At 42.4% G+C, this 20,453-nt stretch overlaps 1 protein-coding gene across 1 annotated transcript; it reads left to right on the top strand.

Moving 5' to 3' along the window:
- Window positions 1–383: 383 nt before the first annotated feature.
- ETNPPL (ethanolamine-phosphate phospho-lyase) lies at window positions 384–15,100 on the top strand. The gene is made up of 13 exons (XM_081925104.1): window positions 384–525; window positions 2,847–2,965; window positions 3,096–3,255; window positions 4,963–5,037; window positions 5,654–5,747; window positions 6,887–7,003; window positions 8,966–9,048; window positions 9,938–10,163; window positions 11,513–11,667; window positions 11,972–12,061; window positions 12,313–12,443; window positions 12,956–13,023; window positions 14,043–15,100. Exons 1-13 carry the CDS (start codon window positions 473–475, stop codon window positions 14,175–14,177), a joined length of 1,506 nt encoding a protein of 501 aa, XP_081781230.1. The 5' UTR covers window positions 384–472; the 3' UTR covers window positions 14,178–15,100.
- The last annotated feature ends 5,353 nt before the right edge of the window (window positions 15,101–20,453 follow it).

Below are 20,453 nucleotides of genomic sequence, written 5' to 3'. Positions count from 1 at the left end.
TTATTGGTTGATTTGGATTATATTTCTGTGCCGCTTTGCATTGCAATGAATCTCAAAGCGGCTTCCAAACAGCCAAGAACAATAACGACCTTCTTTATTTATTTATTCCCTGCTTGCTCTTTGCTGCAACGGACTGAACGGGGCTAAGCCCAGGGAAATGTTCAAGCGGAGAGACGGTGGTGGGAAGACCAGCCGGGCTGAAAGCGGGGTGTGGAATACTCCGGATTCCAGGGCGACGGAGTGGGGTGGCTTGAGGACTACCTCGTGCGGGTAAGGAAGAAGAGGTGGCTGGAAGCCAGCCTTGGTACTTTTGGCGGGTGGCGCGGAGATGGGCGGCGCGCAGGAGGCGGGGCCTGGGCGAAGGACGCGGCGGCCCCTGCCGGGCATGGGATAAAAGGCGAAGGCGGCTGCCCGGGAGCAGCGCAGGGCGAGATCCCCGGGGCTGCAGAGAGAGAGAGTGAGACCAGGCACGATGGAGATGTACAGCAAGGCAGAGACGCTGGAGCTGCGGAAGAAGCACATCGGGTGAGCCAGAGGGGCAAAGCCAGGGGAGCGGGGAGGGGGCGCCCCGGCGCAGGCATGCAAAACTCTCTCGCGCCCCAGAAAAAAACTTCCCAACTTTCCACCCCACATTCTGCAATCGCTCTCATTCTTCCTCCGGCAAGATTGCTATTTATTATTAAATTTGCATACTGCCGTTCATCCGTAGATCTCTGCTAACAGACCCCGGCAGGTCCTCTACCTGCGCGGTAAGGCTACCTGCAAAAGATCTCTCTAGCGGAGATGGTGGCCGGGATCTCTCCGCGGTTGGGAGTGGGGTGCAGAATCAAGGTGGTGAGGTCTACACTCATCCTGGCCAGATCAAACTCTGAACCAAATTGAAAGGGGGGTGGAAATCAACCTACCAAAACCTTCTTTGCCCTGTCCCTGCCATCCGCAGAACTGCCACTTTCCCTGTTTAAAAAGCCTCTGACATTATCTTGCACTAACGTATTTCATAGCCCTAAATTGTCACATTTTCTGAAAGGATCCGTATTTGATCATTTGAACTATCACGAATATTTTCTTTTTCGTAAATAGAAAGAATTTAAAAGCAACAGTTTCAATGGGAAAGTCAAGCACATGCTTTAAAATCTCCTCTTGAAATCCATGGAAGTTGCAGCCTGCAAATCTGTGCAAATCTGTGCATTTTTGCTGATGTTCGGACCCACAGTTTGCATAGAATTTAAGCCTTTTAAAGCACTTAACTTTTGGTGGGCCGTATGCTTACCTAATTGCCCCCTTAAAAAACCACTTTAAAAAGTTTTTAGCACTTTCTAGGAAGGCTTATTTAAAAAAAAAATCCAAAAGTTTTTTTTTTTAAAAAAAATATTTCTTAGAAACAAAAATGGGGAAATGCTACACTTTCAGTGACACTTAGAAATGCCCTTCCCTCTCTCTCTCTCTTTGCCATGCAGTCAGTTGAAGCCCTGCTGATACTGAAAATTATTCACTTCTCTGGGGTGTGATACTAAGATATATATGCTTGAATATTGTACAAAACCCCATCTGGCAGTCCAAAAAATCTCCTTTGCCTCTGTGCACAGGACATCTGTGCCCTTATCTAACCCCTGTATAAATAGTCAGATTAACAGCCAGGAAGGTGGATCAGTGTTTGACCTTCCAAAGGAAACTTGGACAAGTGCAGTAAATGCACAGAGGTGCATGTGATGTCAGTGGCATTAAACAAGCATGCAAGATTGTGTAACCAGTTGATACACTGTACTCACAGTCCTTGCATAACCCAAGTGGATCCTGGGCGTTCTGCAAAGCCAAGCCTGGAATTCTGCCCACTAAAGAGGCGAAAAGTTCTGTGCAAACTCTGAGAGTTGTTGTCTCCCTTGGATTATTATTTCATCCTTAATACAATAATAAGCTATTTTGGCTCCATTGGCATACAGTAGAAGCTGGGAACCAGCTAAAGATACAAAAGGCCAGCCAAAACATACAAAAGGTTAGGGCTCAACTCTTTGGGGCTGTCTTCTTGTGGTTCATTAAAAAACCTAGGAAGAGACCCACTCCAGGTTGTATTGTTCTCCCCTTCTCATGCACACTGCTTAATGCATGGGAGTCCCTACAGGCGCACTGGGAACCCCTCCCTTCCCCATTAGCAGCCCTGCTGTGCAGACAGCTCTCTCATGGAAGCAGCTGTATGCACCCAATGGAGAGTGTGGGAGAGGAAATGGATGGAGCCTTTTTTGTGTGGCGGGTTTGATCCTTTCTTAATGAATGGTTCCCAATTTCCCCAGTCTATGCTGTTTGTGGTGAGGGAACAAAACCCTGTGCATGTCCAAAATAACTCTGTTATTTGGAGATTGGCTTGGTGTGTTGAGCAATATATCACATTTAAGTTACTGTCCTTTTCACAGGTGGGAAGAGATACCAAATTTTCCCTAAGGCAATTCCTGTACTATGATGGGTGTTCCCTGAAGCCAGCCATATTTACACTCGGAGAGACATAATTTACTATTTTCCCCTCACTGACGGAGTCTCCCCAGGACAAGGCTTGAGGACTCCTGATAGATCATAATGAATTTGCTGCATTTACATGGTTTTTTTGTTTTGTTTTTTAAGATTATGAAAATAAACTCCCCCCCCCTTAATCCAAAGTACAACATTTTGCATATATCTCTCTCGCTCTTTTGAAATAGAAGCCGTACAAAAAAAGCCAGGAAACACTTCCAGTCAGCAGGTTTACTTTCCACAAATGCATTTTTAAGTTCTGAAGCAAAGTCTGTGTATGCAGTGCTCTGGAGAAGGAGCTTTTCAGCAGACCGAAACTAAAGCAATGCTTTCATGCTTTTCAGGCCCTCGTGCAAGGTCTTCTTTGCTAAGGACCCCATTAAGATTGTGTGTGCCCGTGGGCAGTATATGTTTGATGAGAATGGAGAAAAATACTTGGACTGCATTAACAACGTAGCACATGGTAAGAACTGTGGCTTAACATATGTTGACAACTTTTAAAGCGCTCCCATTCATTTGAGGTGGATTTGGGGTCTTTTTTCAGGTACTCTCAAATGGGTTCAATTGACTTCTCTTCACTTGGTCCTTTCCAGTTGGACACAGCCATCCAGATGTGATCAAAGCTGCGGTGAAACAGATGGAGTTACTCAACACCAATTCTCGCTTCCTGCACGACAATCTGGTCCAGTATGCCAAGCGTCTCACTGCGACCCTCCCAGAGCCTCTCTCTGTTTGCTACTTCGTGAACTCTGGGTATGGCTAAAGGACTTTTCATTGCTATTATCTTTTGGAAACTTGTATAAATTAACGTCTACATTTTAACAGCTTTGGGAGATGATGAGACAACAGAGTTAACAAATATAGGGTTTTCTAAGGTTGTGCCCAGGTTTTCATGTGGGCAAAAATTCATATGGTCATAGTATTTGTTTATCTTTTACATTTCTATCTCATCTATGCATGCATGTTTATTTACGGGACCGCCTCTCCTGGTATGCCCTGCAGAGGACCTTAAGGTCCATGAATAACCATAGTTTAGAGGTCCCAGGCCCTAAGGAAGTTAGACTATCCTCCACCAGGGCCAGGACCTTTTCAGTGATGGCTCTGACCTGGTGGAATGCTCTGTCCCATGAGACTAGGGCCCTACAGGATTTAATCTCCTTCCGTCGGACCTGTAAGACAGAGCTATTCTACCTGGCCTTTAATTTGAATTCAGCCTGATCTTTTATTTCCCTTCTTCCCTCCCCCTCCCCTTTTATGAAGATTACCCGCTCTGAGACCCCACAGCTAATTCTCCCCTGGCCTCCTCGCTGGCCCAAGTAGGACCAATTCAGCCAGCTAGCCCTGGGGGTTATCTAATGTTTATTTCCCCTAAAGTGATTTTATACTGTATTTTATGCTGCTTTTACAATTAAGTGTCTTTAATTTGTTGTTAGCCACCCTGAGCCCGGTTTTTGAAGCAGGGAGGGCGGGGTATAAATAAAATTATTATTAGTATTATTAGTATTATTAGTATTTATTGTTATTTCCCTTGTTCCTATTTTACTCTTGCAACAACCTTGTGGGGTAGGCTAAGAGACAGTGGAAAAAAGCTTCATGGTTGAGTTGAACCTGGGTTTTCCTAATCCTAGTCTGAGACTCTGTACTTTCAGCAAATGAAATCTCTGCAGAAGAAGGTTTCACTAGATACAATCAGTTTTACTAGATACAAAACATAGGAAGAAGCTTGCTGCAAAGGAAACAACAGATTGCAGGGCGAGGGTTTCTCCAGATGCAAAACAACCAGATTGTGCAATGGGGAACTGTCTCTCCCTCCCCTATGCCTCTTTGGATCAGTCCAAGGAATTCCTCCCATCAGCTCCAATGCATTCAGTGAGCTCCATGCCCACAGGGGCTCCTCAGCAAAGGATGTTCTGTGTACACAGTGGGCCACATCTCTTCACAGAATGGGAAGGCTTCACATACAGGCGGCACCAGATCATGTCCACAACCTGTATGTCCCCTCATTTTCCTGGGCAGCCCTCAAGATTAGCAATGTAAACCAAAGCTGAGCTATTCACAAGTTCATAGTTTGTGTCCAGCTGTAGATTTTATGATAATCAAGACATGAACAAATGTGCAGAATTCACATAGGCTTAGATGTGATCGCTATAGGATGCTTTAGTTGAGATTCCTGCACTGGACTAGATTACCCTTGTAGGTCCCTTCCAACTCTACGATTTTATTTCCATGCATGTGTCCATGTGAAGCAACTCTTTGGCTTTTCAACCCAGAAAGAATCCTGCCCTCATTCAACATTTTCACTCTGAATCCAATAGGTGTGCTATTAATCATTTCTAGGGGATTAGAGTTTGCCTTATGCCTGTCTGGAGTTATTTTTAATTTTGGCTTAAAAGACTAGTTTATTATGTAGCTCTCCTGTTACAATAGCTGCTTTCATTGCCTTCTAATTTTGTCCGCCAGATCTGAAGCCAATGACCTCGCTTTGCGCCTGGCCCGCCAATACCGGGGCCACCAAGACGTGATTACACTTGACCAGTAAGTATGCTGATGGTATGGATGAGATCAGTTCCTTGCAACATGATGCAGACGGGTCATGTGCCACTATAATGATGGTTCAGTCTGTAGCCTAGCACCCAGTGTTGGAATTCTGGTAACACCCATATCCCCATACATGAAGATTCTGCATGCATGGAGCTTCTCTGATCACAGTTAGTTTCTCATTCACCTCAAATGAGGTCACTGATCAGCACACAGTGATCTGTAAACAAATGTATCCATTAACTTCATCAAGACTTCTTCATTTTAACTCAAACCTCTATTTTGACTCATCCGTTTCTGTGAGGAAGGGGTTGTCTCTGCATAGTTGTATGTCATAGAGGGAAACAGTCTACTAATTCCTATTAATTAGAGAATACTTGCATTTGCAGTTCAATAATAATAAATATTAAAAACGATGAAAATTTTGAACGGCGACATTGAATATGTTGCTGTAATGATACCACATACAGAAAACTAAGGTTAAACTGAGATTCTATGTCAGTTTAGGTGCAAAACTTGTGTAAAACATGTGCAAAACTAACCTGTAACAGAGTCTGCTTCTGTTGAACTCTTTCACACCCTGGAGTCACTTGGCATCCATCTTCTGTTTCAGTGCTTATCATGGCCATGTTACATCGCTGATTGACATCAGTCCATATAAATTTAATCAACTGGGGAAAGAGGCCAAAAAGGAATTTGTACATGTGGTAAGTAATTATTATTATGCTGGATTCTTACTGCCCTTAGCATATTTCTATTCATTGCAGATACAAATGAAATGCAAAGCTAAACTGCATAGCAACACCTCCACAAAAATCAATAGATACTATTTAGTGATATTTTGGTTGGCCTAATCAATGTAAGAAGCCCGGGGCGCTTCTTACAAGATGAATTGTATATGGACAGAGATATATTTTGTCCTGAAAAATGCAAGATACCTGCTTGTGTATATTAAAAAGAAAATGCATGCTAACCTACAGTAGGAAAAGCATGTTTTTTTTTAAAAAAAAAACCCATAGGTTTCTGTATCCAAGAATCTCTTAAGAAGTGGCTCTTAATTGTCATGAGGAATTCATGGACAATAAATCTGACAGCGGCTAGTAAGTGTAGCTCTTCCAGGGTTCAGCATGAGCAGGCCTCAAGATCTGGAAATCAGAAACATCCTGCCTTCTAGATGCCAATGCACCCTCCCCTCATGATATGCCTGAAAGGACACCTGCACACACAGATCCCTGCACACTTTGAAGCCCCTTCAGACTGATGTCAATTTGGCTGATAGACAACAGGGGCAGACTCTAGTAATATAGCGCCCTGAGTGAGGACCATTTGTTGTCCCCCTTCCCCCTTATTTTCACAATAATTCTTTTTGGTGCAGTTTACCCTTATTTATCCATATAAATTTAAGTTTTTAAATTATTTTGTGCTCCCCCTCAGCTTGGCACCCTTCCAGATCATGGGGACAAGCAGCAGAAGATTGCTCTTCCAAACATCTAATGGGGGTTGTTGAGAACAGATATTGAACTAGATATGAGCCAGTGTATGTTATTATGGTCTCAGTTCTTTGTCGTTTCTGCCTTCTGTCCCACTTCCTGGAAAGCCAGGGATATGGAAAACCTGTGGACCTATACATTACAATACTGGAAATTTTAAGGTCCTCTTGTGCCTCTGATGCATGGTTTCTTATTAACCTGCTGTAGGAAGATTTAGAAGAAAATCAGCATGTCCTATGTGAACCCTTCTTAGGTGCACACCACATAGGGTTTTTAAGGCCAGTTTTGTTCCTGTCTGAGGAGGAGCCAAGAACAGTGCATTCAAAGATTTCATATCTTCTTTTGCCACTCTTTAGGCTCCTTCACCAGATATATACAGAGGAAAATATAGAGAGGACCATCCAGACCCAGGAAGCGCTTATGCCAATGATGTGAAAAAGATAATTGAAGAGGCTCAGAAGAACGGACGCAAGGTATGTAAGCAATGGAGGAACATGAAAGCCTGCTCAGATTGTGTCCTGAAAAATGCTCAATTAGGTGAACTTGACTGCTTTATACAGCTGGAATTTCTTTTGTTTTTACTGGATTCCTGGATTTTAAGGTGCCTTCTACCCTCCCCCCCCTTAACTTTCATTCAAAACTCTCACAAGAAAATAATAGGATTGAGTAAAGAAGAAGAACGGAATAAATAAATCTAAACTTCTGTTTCATACATAAGAGCAGGCTTAAAGCATAAAGCCCTATTTTGACTGTGCTCTCAATCTGCACATAGAACTTTTGCTGAAATTAATGGGGCTGTATGTAGCAACAGTTAAAAGGCACAGGATATAATGCACTGCAGTGTACAGCCTCTGTTCCTAAAATCCCCACCCAGTTTGAGCCCTCATGCCTAAAAGGGGCTTACATTTATTTATTTTTGCAACAACACAAAATCATACAAACTACCAAACAGATTAACAAGAAGAAATGTATAAAAGCCCAGCAGCTTCTCATAATTTCTCATGGTGGTGTCCCAATGCAAAGAGAAGAAAATCCGTAGGATCCAGTGGGATGTTGCACTTTGAGGATCCAGAGACATGAATTTAAATGCTAGCTCATGTGAATGAAAATGTACACTCAAAGCAGCTGACAAAATGGCAAAGTAAGCTGTAGATTTAAAACATAGCATCTTAACACGAGTAATGATATAGGAACTTGCTGACTTTGGTGTGGAGAGATATTTCTAGAACTCGCATGGAGGCTTGTTATTATTAGTCACTTCTTTTCCAGAAAGGTGAACTCAAAGGAACTTGAAAAAGCAAACAATACAAACAAGAATAAAAATAACCTAAAATGCCCACCGGTAGTGATTGGAGCCACTATTTCCCATCACCTTAAAGTCCAAAGGAGCCCACCCATCTGTCTTTAATTCCTTATTGAGATTTATAAAAAAGAAACTAACGGATAGTTTCTATGTTCCCCCCTTTGTCTGTTTCCTCCCTTCCCCCTCGCATTATCTTCCTCATAGGTTCTGGTGCCGTAGACCTCTGCCAGGAGCAGTTGATAAAGTTTCACAGACTATGGGGAGCCTCCTACTGTCTGGCTGTAGTATACCTCTTCGAATATAGTGTACGCTTCTTTACACGTTACCACACGACCTTCTTTCCAGGAAGACGGCACTGCTTAAGCTTGCATGGACCCCTGGCTGATACTTCCAGTTCCAGTCTATCTGATCTGCTGATCCCAAATAATCTTTTTTGGTTTGTTTGTTTTCATTCCTAGCTACTGGAATCACTTCAGCTGTAGGCTCTGTCTTTTTGTCAAATGCCTCATCCTGATTTGCTCTGCATAAGTTTTTTCCCCTTCTTCTTCTTCTGAAGCAGGGGTGCCCAAAATACAGCTCTGCACATCTTCAATGCATTTGTTTCCCATTTTGAGCCACAGGAAAGGGGTTAAATCGGCTATCGCAGAATGCCATGTGAATGAAGCTGATGGAGGTTCACGAGTTCACAGGGTGAAGCTGATATAAAGACTATAAAGCACCTTTAGTAATTAAATTATTGAAATGTGGACAATCATTAATAATAAATAGATAATAAATAACTCATCAGAACAGTGAACCCATCAGATACTTCCAGTATCACATTTGTATTCTGCAAGAACAGGCCGACTAAATGAGTTTTTAAATAAACATGCACAGTAAATCCAAGACTTCGAGCATTGGGTCAATAATGAGCTGTAGAATTATGCTGGATGCTTGCCCTGGCATTGAAAAATTGGGCACCTCTGCCTTTCTTGTTGTCGTTACTGTTGCTCACAGCTGTTCAAGATGCAACATAGCTATCCATATTCATTTATCTCACCTGTTTTCATAGGGTTCGTGCCTGTAGCTGTTGTTTCATTTGCAAACGAGTAAGCAGAGGAATGCTCTTCTTATAACATCTTCTCTTACTTAGATTGCAGCCTTTATTGCTGAGTCCATGCAGAGTTGCGGAGGCCAAGTAATTCCACCTGCAGGCTATTTCCAGAAAGTGGCAGAGTATGTACAGTGCTTGGGATGGGTTACTTACAGCAGGTTACTTAATAAAAATCACAAGAAGAGTCTACTTATTTGGTTCTTTGTGTAGCTTTAATCTTTGTTCCTTGAAATTTAAAACTGCTACAATGACAATTTTTATTTTTGTAAATAAATATTGCCCAGTAACAAGAGCTGCCTTTCTCAAAGTAAAGGGTAAAGGGACTCCTGACCATTAGGTCCAGTCGTGACCAACTCTGGGGGTGCGGCGCTCATCTCGCTTTATTGGCCGAGGGAGCTGGCGTACAGCTTCTGGGTCATGTGGTCAGCATGACTAAGCCGCTTCTGGCAAACCAGAGCAGCGCACGGAAACGCCATTTACCTTCCCGCTGGAGCGGTACCTATTCATCTACTTGCACTTTGACGTGCTTTCGAACTGCTAGGTTGGCAGGAGCAGGGACCAAGCAACTGGAGCTCACCCCATCGCGGGGATTCAAACCTCCAACCTTCTGATTGGCAAGTCCTAGGCTCTGTGGTTTAATCCACAGAGCCACCTGTGTCCCATTTCTCAAAGTAGCTTTGGGCAATTCAAATCCAAGGCCAATAAGCGGGGGGGGGGGGTAGGTTTACATAAGGAATATAAGTATTGCTCAAGGTTTAGTGATGGCAGACAAACTGGATGGCTTTAAAAGAGGACTACACAGGATAAGGTTATTAATGGCTACTAGCCAGTTACTATGCTATCACAGTCTGCTTATGGGATTCCCATAGGCAGCTTGTTAACCCACTGAGAGAACAGGATGCTGGGCGATTTGCAATGAACAGCATGACTTCTTTTTGGGCAGGGCGGTTATACATGACATGACAGTGACATCACAGTGAGGCATCTGTTCTGTTCCCTTTTTATTTTCAGTGCTGTCCACAAAGCGGGTGGAGTTTTCATAGCTGATGAAGTCCAGGTCGGTTTTGGTCGAGTTGGAAAAAAATTCTGGGGATTCCAGCTACAAGGCGAAGACTTTGTGCCTGACATTGTCACTATGGGGAAGCCAATTGGCAATGGCCATCCCATGTCTTGTGTAGTTACCACCAGAGAGATTGCGGAAGCTTTTGGTGCCTCTGGACTGGAATACTTCAATACGGTGAGCTTCTCTTCTAATATTATCATTTATAGTTATAAATTGTGTATGAGGAAACTTTGGCTCTCCAGATGTTGCTGAATGATCATTAGCCCTGGTAGGTTTGGCCAGTGACCAGGAATGATGGGAGTTGTAGTTCAGCAATATTAGGAGGGCCACATCTGTTATAGGGGCCTGACATGTGTAATTGCACCATCATAGATTGTTACAGAAAGAATGTTCAGAGCACCCAGCAATGACTCAAATAATGCTTTTCAGTGAAGCCAGTTCACCCAGTTTAGACAACAGCATCAGGAAACATCTGGGCCTGATCCATCTGTTATGTATGGTGCGAAGTGAAATGGCACAGTAAGAGCTGTTTGACAGTGGAATTTGCTGCCAAGGAGTGTGGTGGAGTCTCCTTCTTTGGAGGTCTTTAAGCAGAGGCTTGACAACCATATGTCAGGAGTGCTCTGATGGTGTTTCCTGCTTGGCAGGGGGTTGGACTCGATGGCCCTTGTGGTCTCTTCCTACTCTATGATTCTATGATTCTCCATCCATTTGGCAGCACCTCATTCAATCTGGGCCAATGTCCTTTGGATTCTCTACCCATAGGTGCAGCAGTGGCCCAGGGGGTGAGGGAGCAGCAGTGACAGGGTGCTACTGTGTAGGCCAGCACTGCCAACCCAGAGTTCCTCTGCCCTCACTGCTGCCCCAACCCCATCTCATCTCCACACAGCACTGCTGCATAGGCATGAAGTATTATTATCTTTTGAAGACACTGGTGGCACACCAGGAGGGTGGGGAAGACGGGTGTGCTCTCAATTCCCCATTAAGCACAAGGTGATAGGAAATATTCAGCCTAGTAAGGTTTGACCATACGTTGCAATATCATGCATGCACCAATTGAGTCTCGTACTGAATAGATGCTCAGGTTGAGCTTCTTAATGACTAAATGAGACTTTGATTGACAATGTACAGCTTCATCACGCAAATAATATTGAGCACATGGTCTCTTGTCTGTATATGTAAAACATGGTGCTTACTGTTTTATTTCTTTAAAAGTGGAGCAGGAGCCTAAGTTATAGCTAAGCTTCACTCTGTGTAGGAAAGCAGTACAAACCCTGTGGTGTTTTATTCCCTTCAAACTTTTCCAAATGGAAACTGAAGAAGAAATATGACACTCCATAGCACCACATAAGGTGCAAGTTAAAAAGATAGAAGGAAATTTGCACCCAATATTTCTTGTTTGCCTGAGAAAATAATCTGATACCAAGCCCCGTCTTGCTCAAAACATTCATCAAAATCTTTGGATGAAGAAATAATTGAGGCAGCAATAACCTATTTCTTCTTGGTCATTTCCACTCCCTCAGTTTGGGGGCAACCCAGTGTCCTGTGCAATTGGACTGGCTGTTTTGGACGTGATAGAAAAAGAAGATCTCCAAGGGAATGCCACACGTGTTGGAAACTATCTCACTGGACTGCTGAAGGAACAAAAAGAAAAGCATCCACTGGTGGGAGATGTCAGGTAGGCACAACAGGGTAAACATTAAAAAAGTTTTTAGATGCGAAAGAATGTATAACTAGGGGTGGCTTCTTCAATCCAAGGACTGCATTGCCCTCTGAAGACCCAGGAGACGCATTCCAGTGGTGGGTGGCAATCATACCCACCCACCACCACTGACAACTGCTGAATAACAGATCAGATAACTGTTTTGTACAGGAGACCTACCACACTACATTGTAAAACTATTTAGAGTTGTGTGCCTTTTGTGCAACACTGAGATTTGATTGCTGCACCTCTGATTCCCTCCCTTTTCTTTATTTTTCAGAGGTGTTGGTTTGTTTGTTGGAGTGGATCTTGTGAAGGATCGACAAAAGAGAACACCTGCCACTGCTGAGGCCCAGCATATTATCTACAAGTAAATATATACTGGCTTGCTTTAGACATTCTTTTCATCAGTTTTAACTTTACAACTTCCAGGCTAGACATTCAAACTGAAGGAGCTGAAATTCATAGTCGGGTCAGGGCTGAGTAACTGAAGATGCCCTCACGATTCACCCAGAATCATAAAACACAGCTTTAAAGGAACTGGCTGCGTTATAACTTCACATACCTAAATGCATTTTGGAGTTTGCATTCCAAATTAAATCTGTGTTCCCTTCTAATCAGGCTGAAAGAACAGAGGATTCTTCTGAGTGCTGATGGACCTTATCGAAACATCTTGAAATTTAAGCCACCCATGTGCTTCACTAAGGAAGATGCAAAGTTTGTAGTTGATCAGATTGATGAGATCCTCACAGGTAAGCATTCTTGCATGCCTACCGGTTCTTTTACATATATGGCCTCCAATTTTGTTCTATAGGTAACAGAGGTAGTGGCAGAGAACTGGGGAAGGAGAGAGAAAGGGTGCAGTAGCTGTAGCCTTTCTTAGTGTCTTGGCACATGTAAAGATATAGGAAAGACTTGACAACTCCAGATGTCAAAATCAGGAAAGAACTAGTGGCCAGCATAAGCTTGTGACCCATTGCACAGAGGTCTGATCATTGTTGGAGATGCAACATTAGATTATGTAGTCTGCCGAACCTGGACTGATTCAGCCAGGATAATTTCAGCTCTCAGGTGAACTCATAGTGGTAAGTTGGCAATAGGTTGCTTGTTGCTGAAACGTGTCTTAAGTGAATTCTAAAGAAATTTATCTAGTTCTACAAGAAAATAAGCTAGTATTTAAAACCACACGAACTTTTTCTTTACACTTTGTGACTTCTGTACCTAATGATGGAAAACTTACTTTTCTCCCCTCCTCTTGTCCCAGATTTAGAAGATTCAACAATAAACAGGACCAGAGATGAATTGCCAACAAATGTACAGAGTAAAAGAAAAGTAAGTTGGAAATCCTAAAATGACACTGCCAGTCAATATAGACAAAAGTAATCTGTGGGTTAAACCACAGAGCCTAGGACTTGCAGATCAGAAGGTCGGCGGTTTGAATGCCCGCGACGGGGTGGGCTCCCCTTGCTTGGTCCCTGCTCCTGCCAACCTAGCAGTTCGAAAGCACGTCAAAGTGCAAGTAGATAAATAGGTACCGCTCTGGCGGGAAGGTAAACGGCGTTTCCGTGCGCTGTCTGGTTCGCCAGAAGTGGCTTAGTCATGCTGGCCACATGACCCGGAAGCTGTATGCCGGCTCCCTCTGCCAGTAAAGCGAGATGAGCACCGCAACCCCAGAGTCTGTCACGACCGGACCTAATGGTCAGGGGTCCCTTTACCTTTAATCTAGATGGACCATTGTCCTGGCTCAATATAAGACAGCTTTCTAAGTTCCTATGAGCTGTCTGAAGACTTTCCTGTCTTATAAAACTTCACCCACGTACCTCATATTTGGGGCTTTCCCTCAGTACACTTTATGTCATGCCATGCTCTCCCCACTCCCAACACTCATACAAAACAGCTCAAAACTCACCTATTCCATAAACCATTGGCATAACCCATAGTCATAACTGAAATAATGCCTAAATTATGTGCACACAGCTGCATTTGCTCACATCATTCTGGTCTTATCCTTGGCTTTGCATATTTCATTTCTCTGCTGATTTGCTACACTTGCCTCTTTTCTGTCTCATGCAATGTCTGTAAACATCTCAGATTAGGGACCTGTTTTGTGCTTAGGTCCTGGCCTCAGCTTTTCCACAGGCATCTGGTTGGCCACCGTGAGAACAGTGTGCTAGATTAGTTGGGACATTAATTAGCCCAATCCAGCAAGCTCTTCTACATTTTGAACTAATGAATACCGATAACCTAGAACCACAGGCTTGTAAAATATGTGGTTCTGGCATTTACCATGACATCAAATATCTGCTGATGCCAATATCTACATATTCAATCAAACTGTGCGTTTGTTTTAGATGCCCACAGATGGGAGCTCCCAGCTGGAATGCATCAACGAAAGCATAAGCCATATCAATGGAAGTGCCTGCAGACAAAAAAATGGATTTTATGCTGAAAACAACACAGTGCCTTGCAAAAGGATCAGGACATGAAAAGAAAATTCTATAAATAAGAATCACTATGTACAGTTGGGTTTGTTTAAGGATGTATGGGTGTGTGCAATAATTGGTAAGAATATTGGCTAGTTATACATTATGATGAAGCATCAATTTACTTATGTTCTAAATTTGGAGCATCATGCTTTACAGCCATAGTACAAGGATAGCATGGCCTCATTTGTTTCCGATGTCTAACTGACTGGCAGTCACTGACTGATGTGTCTTTGTCCTTTTGGAATCTCAGTGTTCAGTATTGAGATTTTAATAATTTTCCCATGTTTTAATGGTTTATTTGTTATACTGTGCAACTTTCTGGTGGGGCAATTCATGCCAATGCTGAAATAAATAGAAATGTTATCTTGTAAATCTCACATGCAATCCAACAGAGGACACATGGAACAACCAAGAGTGTTCCACGAAAATCTGCCAATCAGCTTCTTAGGCTGCCACTCTATCCACATTTACACGGGAGTAAGTTCCACTGAACTCAGTGCAGCTTGCTTCCTGAATGTGTGGGGTTGCACTGTTGGTGGAGATGGGAGTGAGTCCAATCCCACATTCAAATGGATTTCAGATTTTTAAAAATAAATAAATAATAAAGGGAGCATACACAGCACCTATTTCCACACACAATTTCCCCTTCCAGCTAGGGATGCACAATGGAGCAATGTTGTAATATTCAATGACAAAGATTTTATAATAATTATTAATTGTACAGTATTAACTATATTGAAAATGAAAACTTTATAAAGCACTGCTGTATTTAGACAGTATGCCTTCTTGGGCTATATTTGTCAGTTGTATCTCTGCTGTTATCAGTGTTGTTTATGAACTCTGTTAGGACACCAGTTTGTTTTCCATTTACTGGAAACTCTTGTTTATTCCCAAAAAAATAATAAAGCTATTTTTAACCTACAGGTCATTGTGTCATGAAATGAATAACCATCAATATTTAATAATTACTTGGTAAGGTTACATTCTTCTTAAAGTTGATCTTTGGCCTCATTTACTCATCTCAAATTAGGCTTGGCTATAAATTAACATGATTAATGCATATGGGTATTCCTTTCTTGGAGAAGATGAGTAATGGTCCAGAGGTCGCAGGCACATATTGCTGAATGTGCACAAGCATTTTGAATTATGCAAAAGTAATAGTGAGCACCCGTAGGAGACAGAGTCTATATTTGTGCACAATTAGATATAGATATAGACAGATTTATATAAAGGTAAAGTTTACTTTGGAAAAGTAAACTTTACCTTTACAGTGGAACCTTGGGTTATGTACTGTCCTCTTTACAAACGCTTCGGGTAATGAGCTCCACTAACTTGGAAGTAGGTGCTCCTGGTAGCAAACTTTGCCTAGGATACAAGTGGAAGTCGCACGCCAGCGGCATGGTGGCTGTGGGAGGCCCCATTAGTGAAAGTGTGCCTCAGGTTAAGAACTGTTTTGGGTTAAGAACGGACCTCTTGAACGAATTAAGTTCATAACCCAAGGTACCACTGTATATAAATATTTACTTATACAAAAAAGTAAACTTTGGAAAAGTTTCAACTGGTTCCTTATTGTAAATTCCCTTCAAAAGACTGTGCAGTAGTCTCAGATCCATTCCATCCAGTGCCGGATTTACATATAAGGTAAACAAGCTATAACTTAGGGCCCCATTCTCTTGGGGGCCCCCCAAAAAATTAAAGGGAAAAACCTGGATACTGCTTATTGTATTTCAGTTCAACAATTACTTTGATAAAATACATTTTTTGTTATGTGCAAATGGCTTTAGATACCTATTAGGTCCATAAATTACCATATAGCATATATTCAATACAAAAAACAGTGACAATTGGTTGTTGACAAAGGACAGCTGAACCTATAAAGGCCCCCATTACCTTCAGTAGCTTAGGGCCTCATCAAACCTAAATCCAGCCCTGACTTCATCCCTCTGTACTGGGATTTCCTATTTGCATGTTCAGACCCAGAAACCTCCCCCCTAAATAAATTCACACTTGTCTCAAATTTTGGTTTGGTTTTTGGCAGAATTTAGGTCACAACTTTACTGGTTTCAGAAAGTGATTGGTTGCATAGGCTCTGGTTCGACTAGCTCACTGCCATGCAGGTAGCGCTGACCCAGGGTTCCAGCATAGGTCAGCCAAGGGTGAACACCTGGATAAGCAGAAAGCTGGGAACGGGCTAACTCTGCCACCCAAATGTCCCCCTAGACTCAGGCACGGGCACAACCCCCTCTTAGGGGGTGACCAAATGATCAAGTCCCTGGATTCCTTTAGCGGAATGCCCTTCACATAGGAATGGCGAGAGCGTTCTCCCATCCCTATTACCTGAACCTGAGCCTATCCGCAACCTTACAAGTTGTGACGATTTGCTATGTGGCAGGCGAAACCTAAATGGCAACAGCCAATCAGCCAAGTGGAAATTCCTGCCATGCCCATCCCAAGGACAAACAACACACATAGCAAGGTCAAGTGCAAAGCCCTAAAAATAGGGAGAGGTGGGCGGGTGTTCCAAATGCACGTGCCGAAAGAGGAAGCTCTGGGTCACGTGCATTGGTATAAATAGGTCCCTCAAATCGTTTGGACTGCTTCCCATTGGCCAGATTGCACCCAGCTACGAGGGACCTACCAATAAGGTGTTGTGGCTGACCAATCATACCCACCCACAACACAGGGTGTCAGTTTCCAGGTCTCACCGCAATACGTGCCCTCTTTTAGGGAGGACCCGATTTCCAAAAACATTGTGAAGACACTGTGTTTTCTGACAGTGGCAGCACAGGAAAAGGAATTTCTACAAAACAGTGCAGGTCTAATTCAAAGATAGCTCTTCAACTCTATGAGGAAAAGCAACCTAAGCTCCCATCTCTGTTACTGTTCTGTATCCCAAAACAAGCAGACCTGCTCAGTTGCTTGTCCGCAGACACCCTTGAGCTAAACGTTCTGGCAAGAGGCACCTAATGCATGGGAAACATTTGTGAGCCCAGCACTGTGGTTGTGTTTTTGTGATTTTCCCCACTAGATTTCTGCAACTCAAATTAGTGGGATTCTGGAGTGGAAAATGTTAGCAGCAGTGCAGTATGTCTATGTCAATGCTGAATGTCATTATTAATGTGTTCTCCTCCATATGTGGGGCTTGGCACAATACCCCCTCCCCATGTAATACTGATTGACTTTTGAGAGCAGAGGGAAGGCAGAAATCTGGGGTTGGGGTAAGGAATGGAGTGGCTGGAATCACGAACACAGTTTGGAGATGTTGCACTCTATGCTGCAACATTTTGTTGCAGACTCTGCTGCTATTAAGTTTGTGATGAATACAGCCATTTTAGTCAGGTAAGGCTGAAATTTATCTAAAGAAACTTGCCAAGAGACAGATCCCTCATTTTCACAGTTGGCTTTCCTATAAAATTTCATATTAAAGTAAGCTTGTTAGTCTTTTAAGTTGCTGAGAAGCTAATTTGTAATTCTACACCTGGAATTCAAACTGTATCCTTATGGTTCCATTTGAATTAAATCATTTGAATGTCAGATTAGGGAACAGGTTTCCTAAACTGGTTTGTTTTTACTATGAGATGTTACACTGTGAAAATCTATATAAGCCACCTTTCTATAGATAAACTGTATTGCTTATCTACAGCTTTCTATAGAAAGGAGTTTAAATGAGTTTTTACAAGGCTTGGTTTTTTGAGTAATAAAAAAGTTTATTATTATTAGCCAAGTACCTTGAGAGTACTGACTCACAAGTAAAATTAAAAGTTTGTCCTACCACAAGAACTGCTGATTTTGGATAAGCTCTTAATTGGGACAAAAGTCCCATTTTCAAGATTAATCTTAAATAGAAAAGCCAGACTTCATGCAGGTAGGCCTGTTCTGTTATTAAATATGATGAAAGGAAAGTGAAGCACACATGGAAAACAAATATTTGTTTGACAAGTAAGCTGAATGTTTAATGTTTCACAAGCGATAGTTTGTTAATCAGCAAAGTAAGGCATGTGGTTACCTTCCAGTAAGAAAATGGGAATGAATGAGGTAAGCAGGAGATGTCGTGAGTTTGGAACATTTAACATCTATGTATATTTGCACTTATTTACAAATATACAATTGAGCAGAGGTGAAGGAGCAACTTACATATTCCAACAAACTAAAATGTACTGTTCCAGTGTTTCAGCACCCTGGAGTCCAAACGCCACACAAAAAGAGACTTCACAACAAAAAAACAAAAAGCAGTTGGAGGAGGGAGCTGTAGCAGGATATGTTTAATTGTCCTCCTATCCACACCATTTTTCTAATCTAAAACATCTCCACCAACTAACAGCAGCTATCAGCTGAGTAGAAGGGAAATTCAGGAACCTGTATTAAGCCTGTATTTTATTTTATTTTTCCTTTGCATGGGCTAACAGCAATTTTGTGGCAGCAAGAATTTAGATAGGGGAAATAGCAAGAGAACGCACTCTCCACTTCCAGTTCTGCTGCCAATCAAAATCTGAGATTTTAGTATTTTAAAGTAATTATGCTCAGAAACATCAAGAGATCTGATCACAGAAGGAGAAGAGATTGGATTTGATATTCCACTTTATCACTACCCGAAGGAGTCTCAAAGTGGCTAACATTTGGTCTCAACACTACCTGTTATCTTTCTAGATTCATTACACTTAGATGCCTTACTTTCCCATTACAACTTGTTATGTCTCCCTTTCCTTGGCTTCTGTAAACTGGCCTTATAGAAACCCAGTAGCCACACTTCTTGCAGGAACAGAGCATGCCCCAAAATGGCAGCCACGTCAGGACTGGAGCCAGTGAGGATAACAATGGTAGTAGTCCCACAACACTCTCCAAGGAGAGTGGTGACAAAATGGCAGTAACATGGTGACAGCTATCTTACATGATGACAGCTACCAGCAAGCATTTGTAAGGGCTTAATATCCTGCCTTTCACTGTCAGGCATCCTCAAGGCAGTTCACAACAATAATAAAAACAATAAAAATATATTTTAAACAAAAGTAAACCACAGAGATGAGACTGGAAGATCTTCAGAGACAAACAGCAACTCTAAAGTCATTAAGGAAACTCAGACATCATTAGAAAAGAGGCATGCCTAAAATGGAACATAAAAATATCAAAAATTTTGCTCAGCAAACATGAGTTCCATAATTTTGGTATCACCTCAGAAAAAGCCCTCTCCTTGACCTCCATCTGCCTCAACTTGGAGGACACGGACAGCAGGAGAAGGGTGCCTGAAGATCTTAAATGGTAGGTAGGCATTCTGTATAACTATTATGCCTCTAAAAGCTAGCACCACTATAAACCAAACTGAAGTAAATACAATTGCATTAGGATAAGTGTAGGCAGAATTAAGAAGATAAGTAGAATTCTGACAGATCAGGCCAAAGGCCCATCTAGTGTACCACTCTGTTCTCAGAGCATACCCTCCAACATTTCTCCAATGAAAATAGGGATATCCTAAGGAAAAGTGGGGCATTCTGGGATCAAATCGAAAACTGAAATGGCTTCTCTAAATCAAGGATGTCCCTGGAAAATAGGGACGCTTGGAGGGCCTGTCAGAGTGGCCAACCAGAAGCCCATGGGAAGTGTTATGTACTGAGGTTCTCACCCTGGGCCAGCAGGGGGATACTGTAGATGGTTTTTACTCAGGTCCACATATGCAAATAAGGAATTGAAAGTGACGTTCAGTGATTGGATAGTTACAGAAAAGTGTTACCGTTGCCTTGTAGTTGAGCTGTATATAAGTAGATTGGGTGAACCCTTCAGCCCAGTTCTGTTCTGGCCTGTGAATAAACAAGAGCTGTTTGAAGAACTGCTGTGTCGTCTGATATGTTCACCCACAACTTAACAGGAAGCCTGCAACCAGAATATCTAATTCCCAGCAACTAGGAATTCCTAATTAAATTCCCAGCAACTGGTATTTAAAGGCACACTGCCTCCAACAGGGCAGGTAGCACATAGCCATCATTGACGGTAGCCAGTAATAACCTTACATTCCATAAATTTGTCTAATCCGCTTTTAAAGCCGTGAAAGTTGATGGCCAAAAATTCATGCTTTGGCCCATCCTTGTGCATCTGGCGACATTAGCAGCACCTTCACTGTGGAAGGTTTTGTTGTAAACAAAATAGTTATTTTAATTGGGCCTAATTTAGGATTTCTTTCATCTCTGTATTAATGTTTTAATGTCCCTGGCCCTCTGATTAGGTCTTAATCATAAGTAAAACCATGCACCCAAATGGGACTGCAGGAATATTGTGGATCTGTGA

The sequence above is a fragment of the Podarcis melisellensis genome (genome assembly GCF_964234715.1).
Source record: "Podarcis melisellensis genome assembly, chromosome: 9".
NCBI lineage: Eukaryota > Metazoa > Chordata > Lepidosauria > Squamata > Lacertidae > Podarcis > Podarcis melisellensis.
The sequence above is the reverse complement of the archived record's forward strand: the minus strand, read 5'-3'. Positions and strand labels throughout refer to the sequence as shown.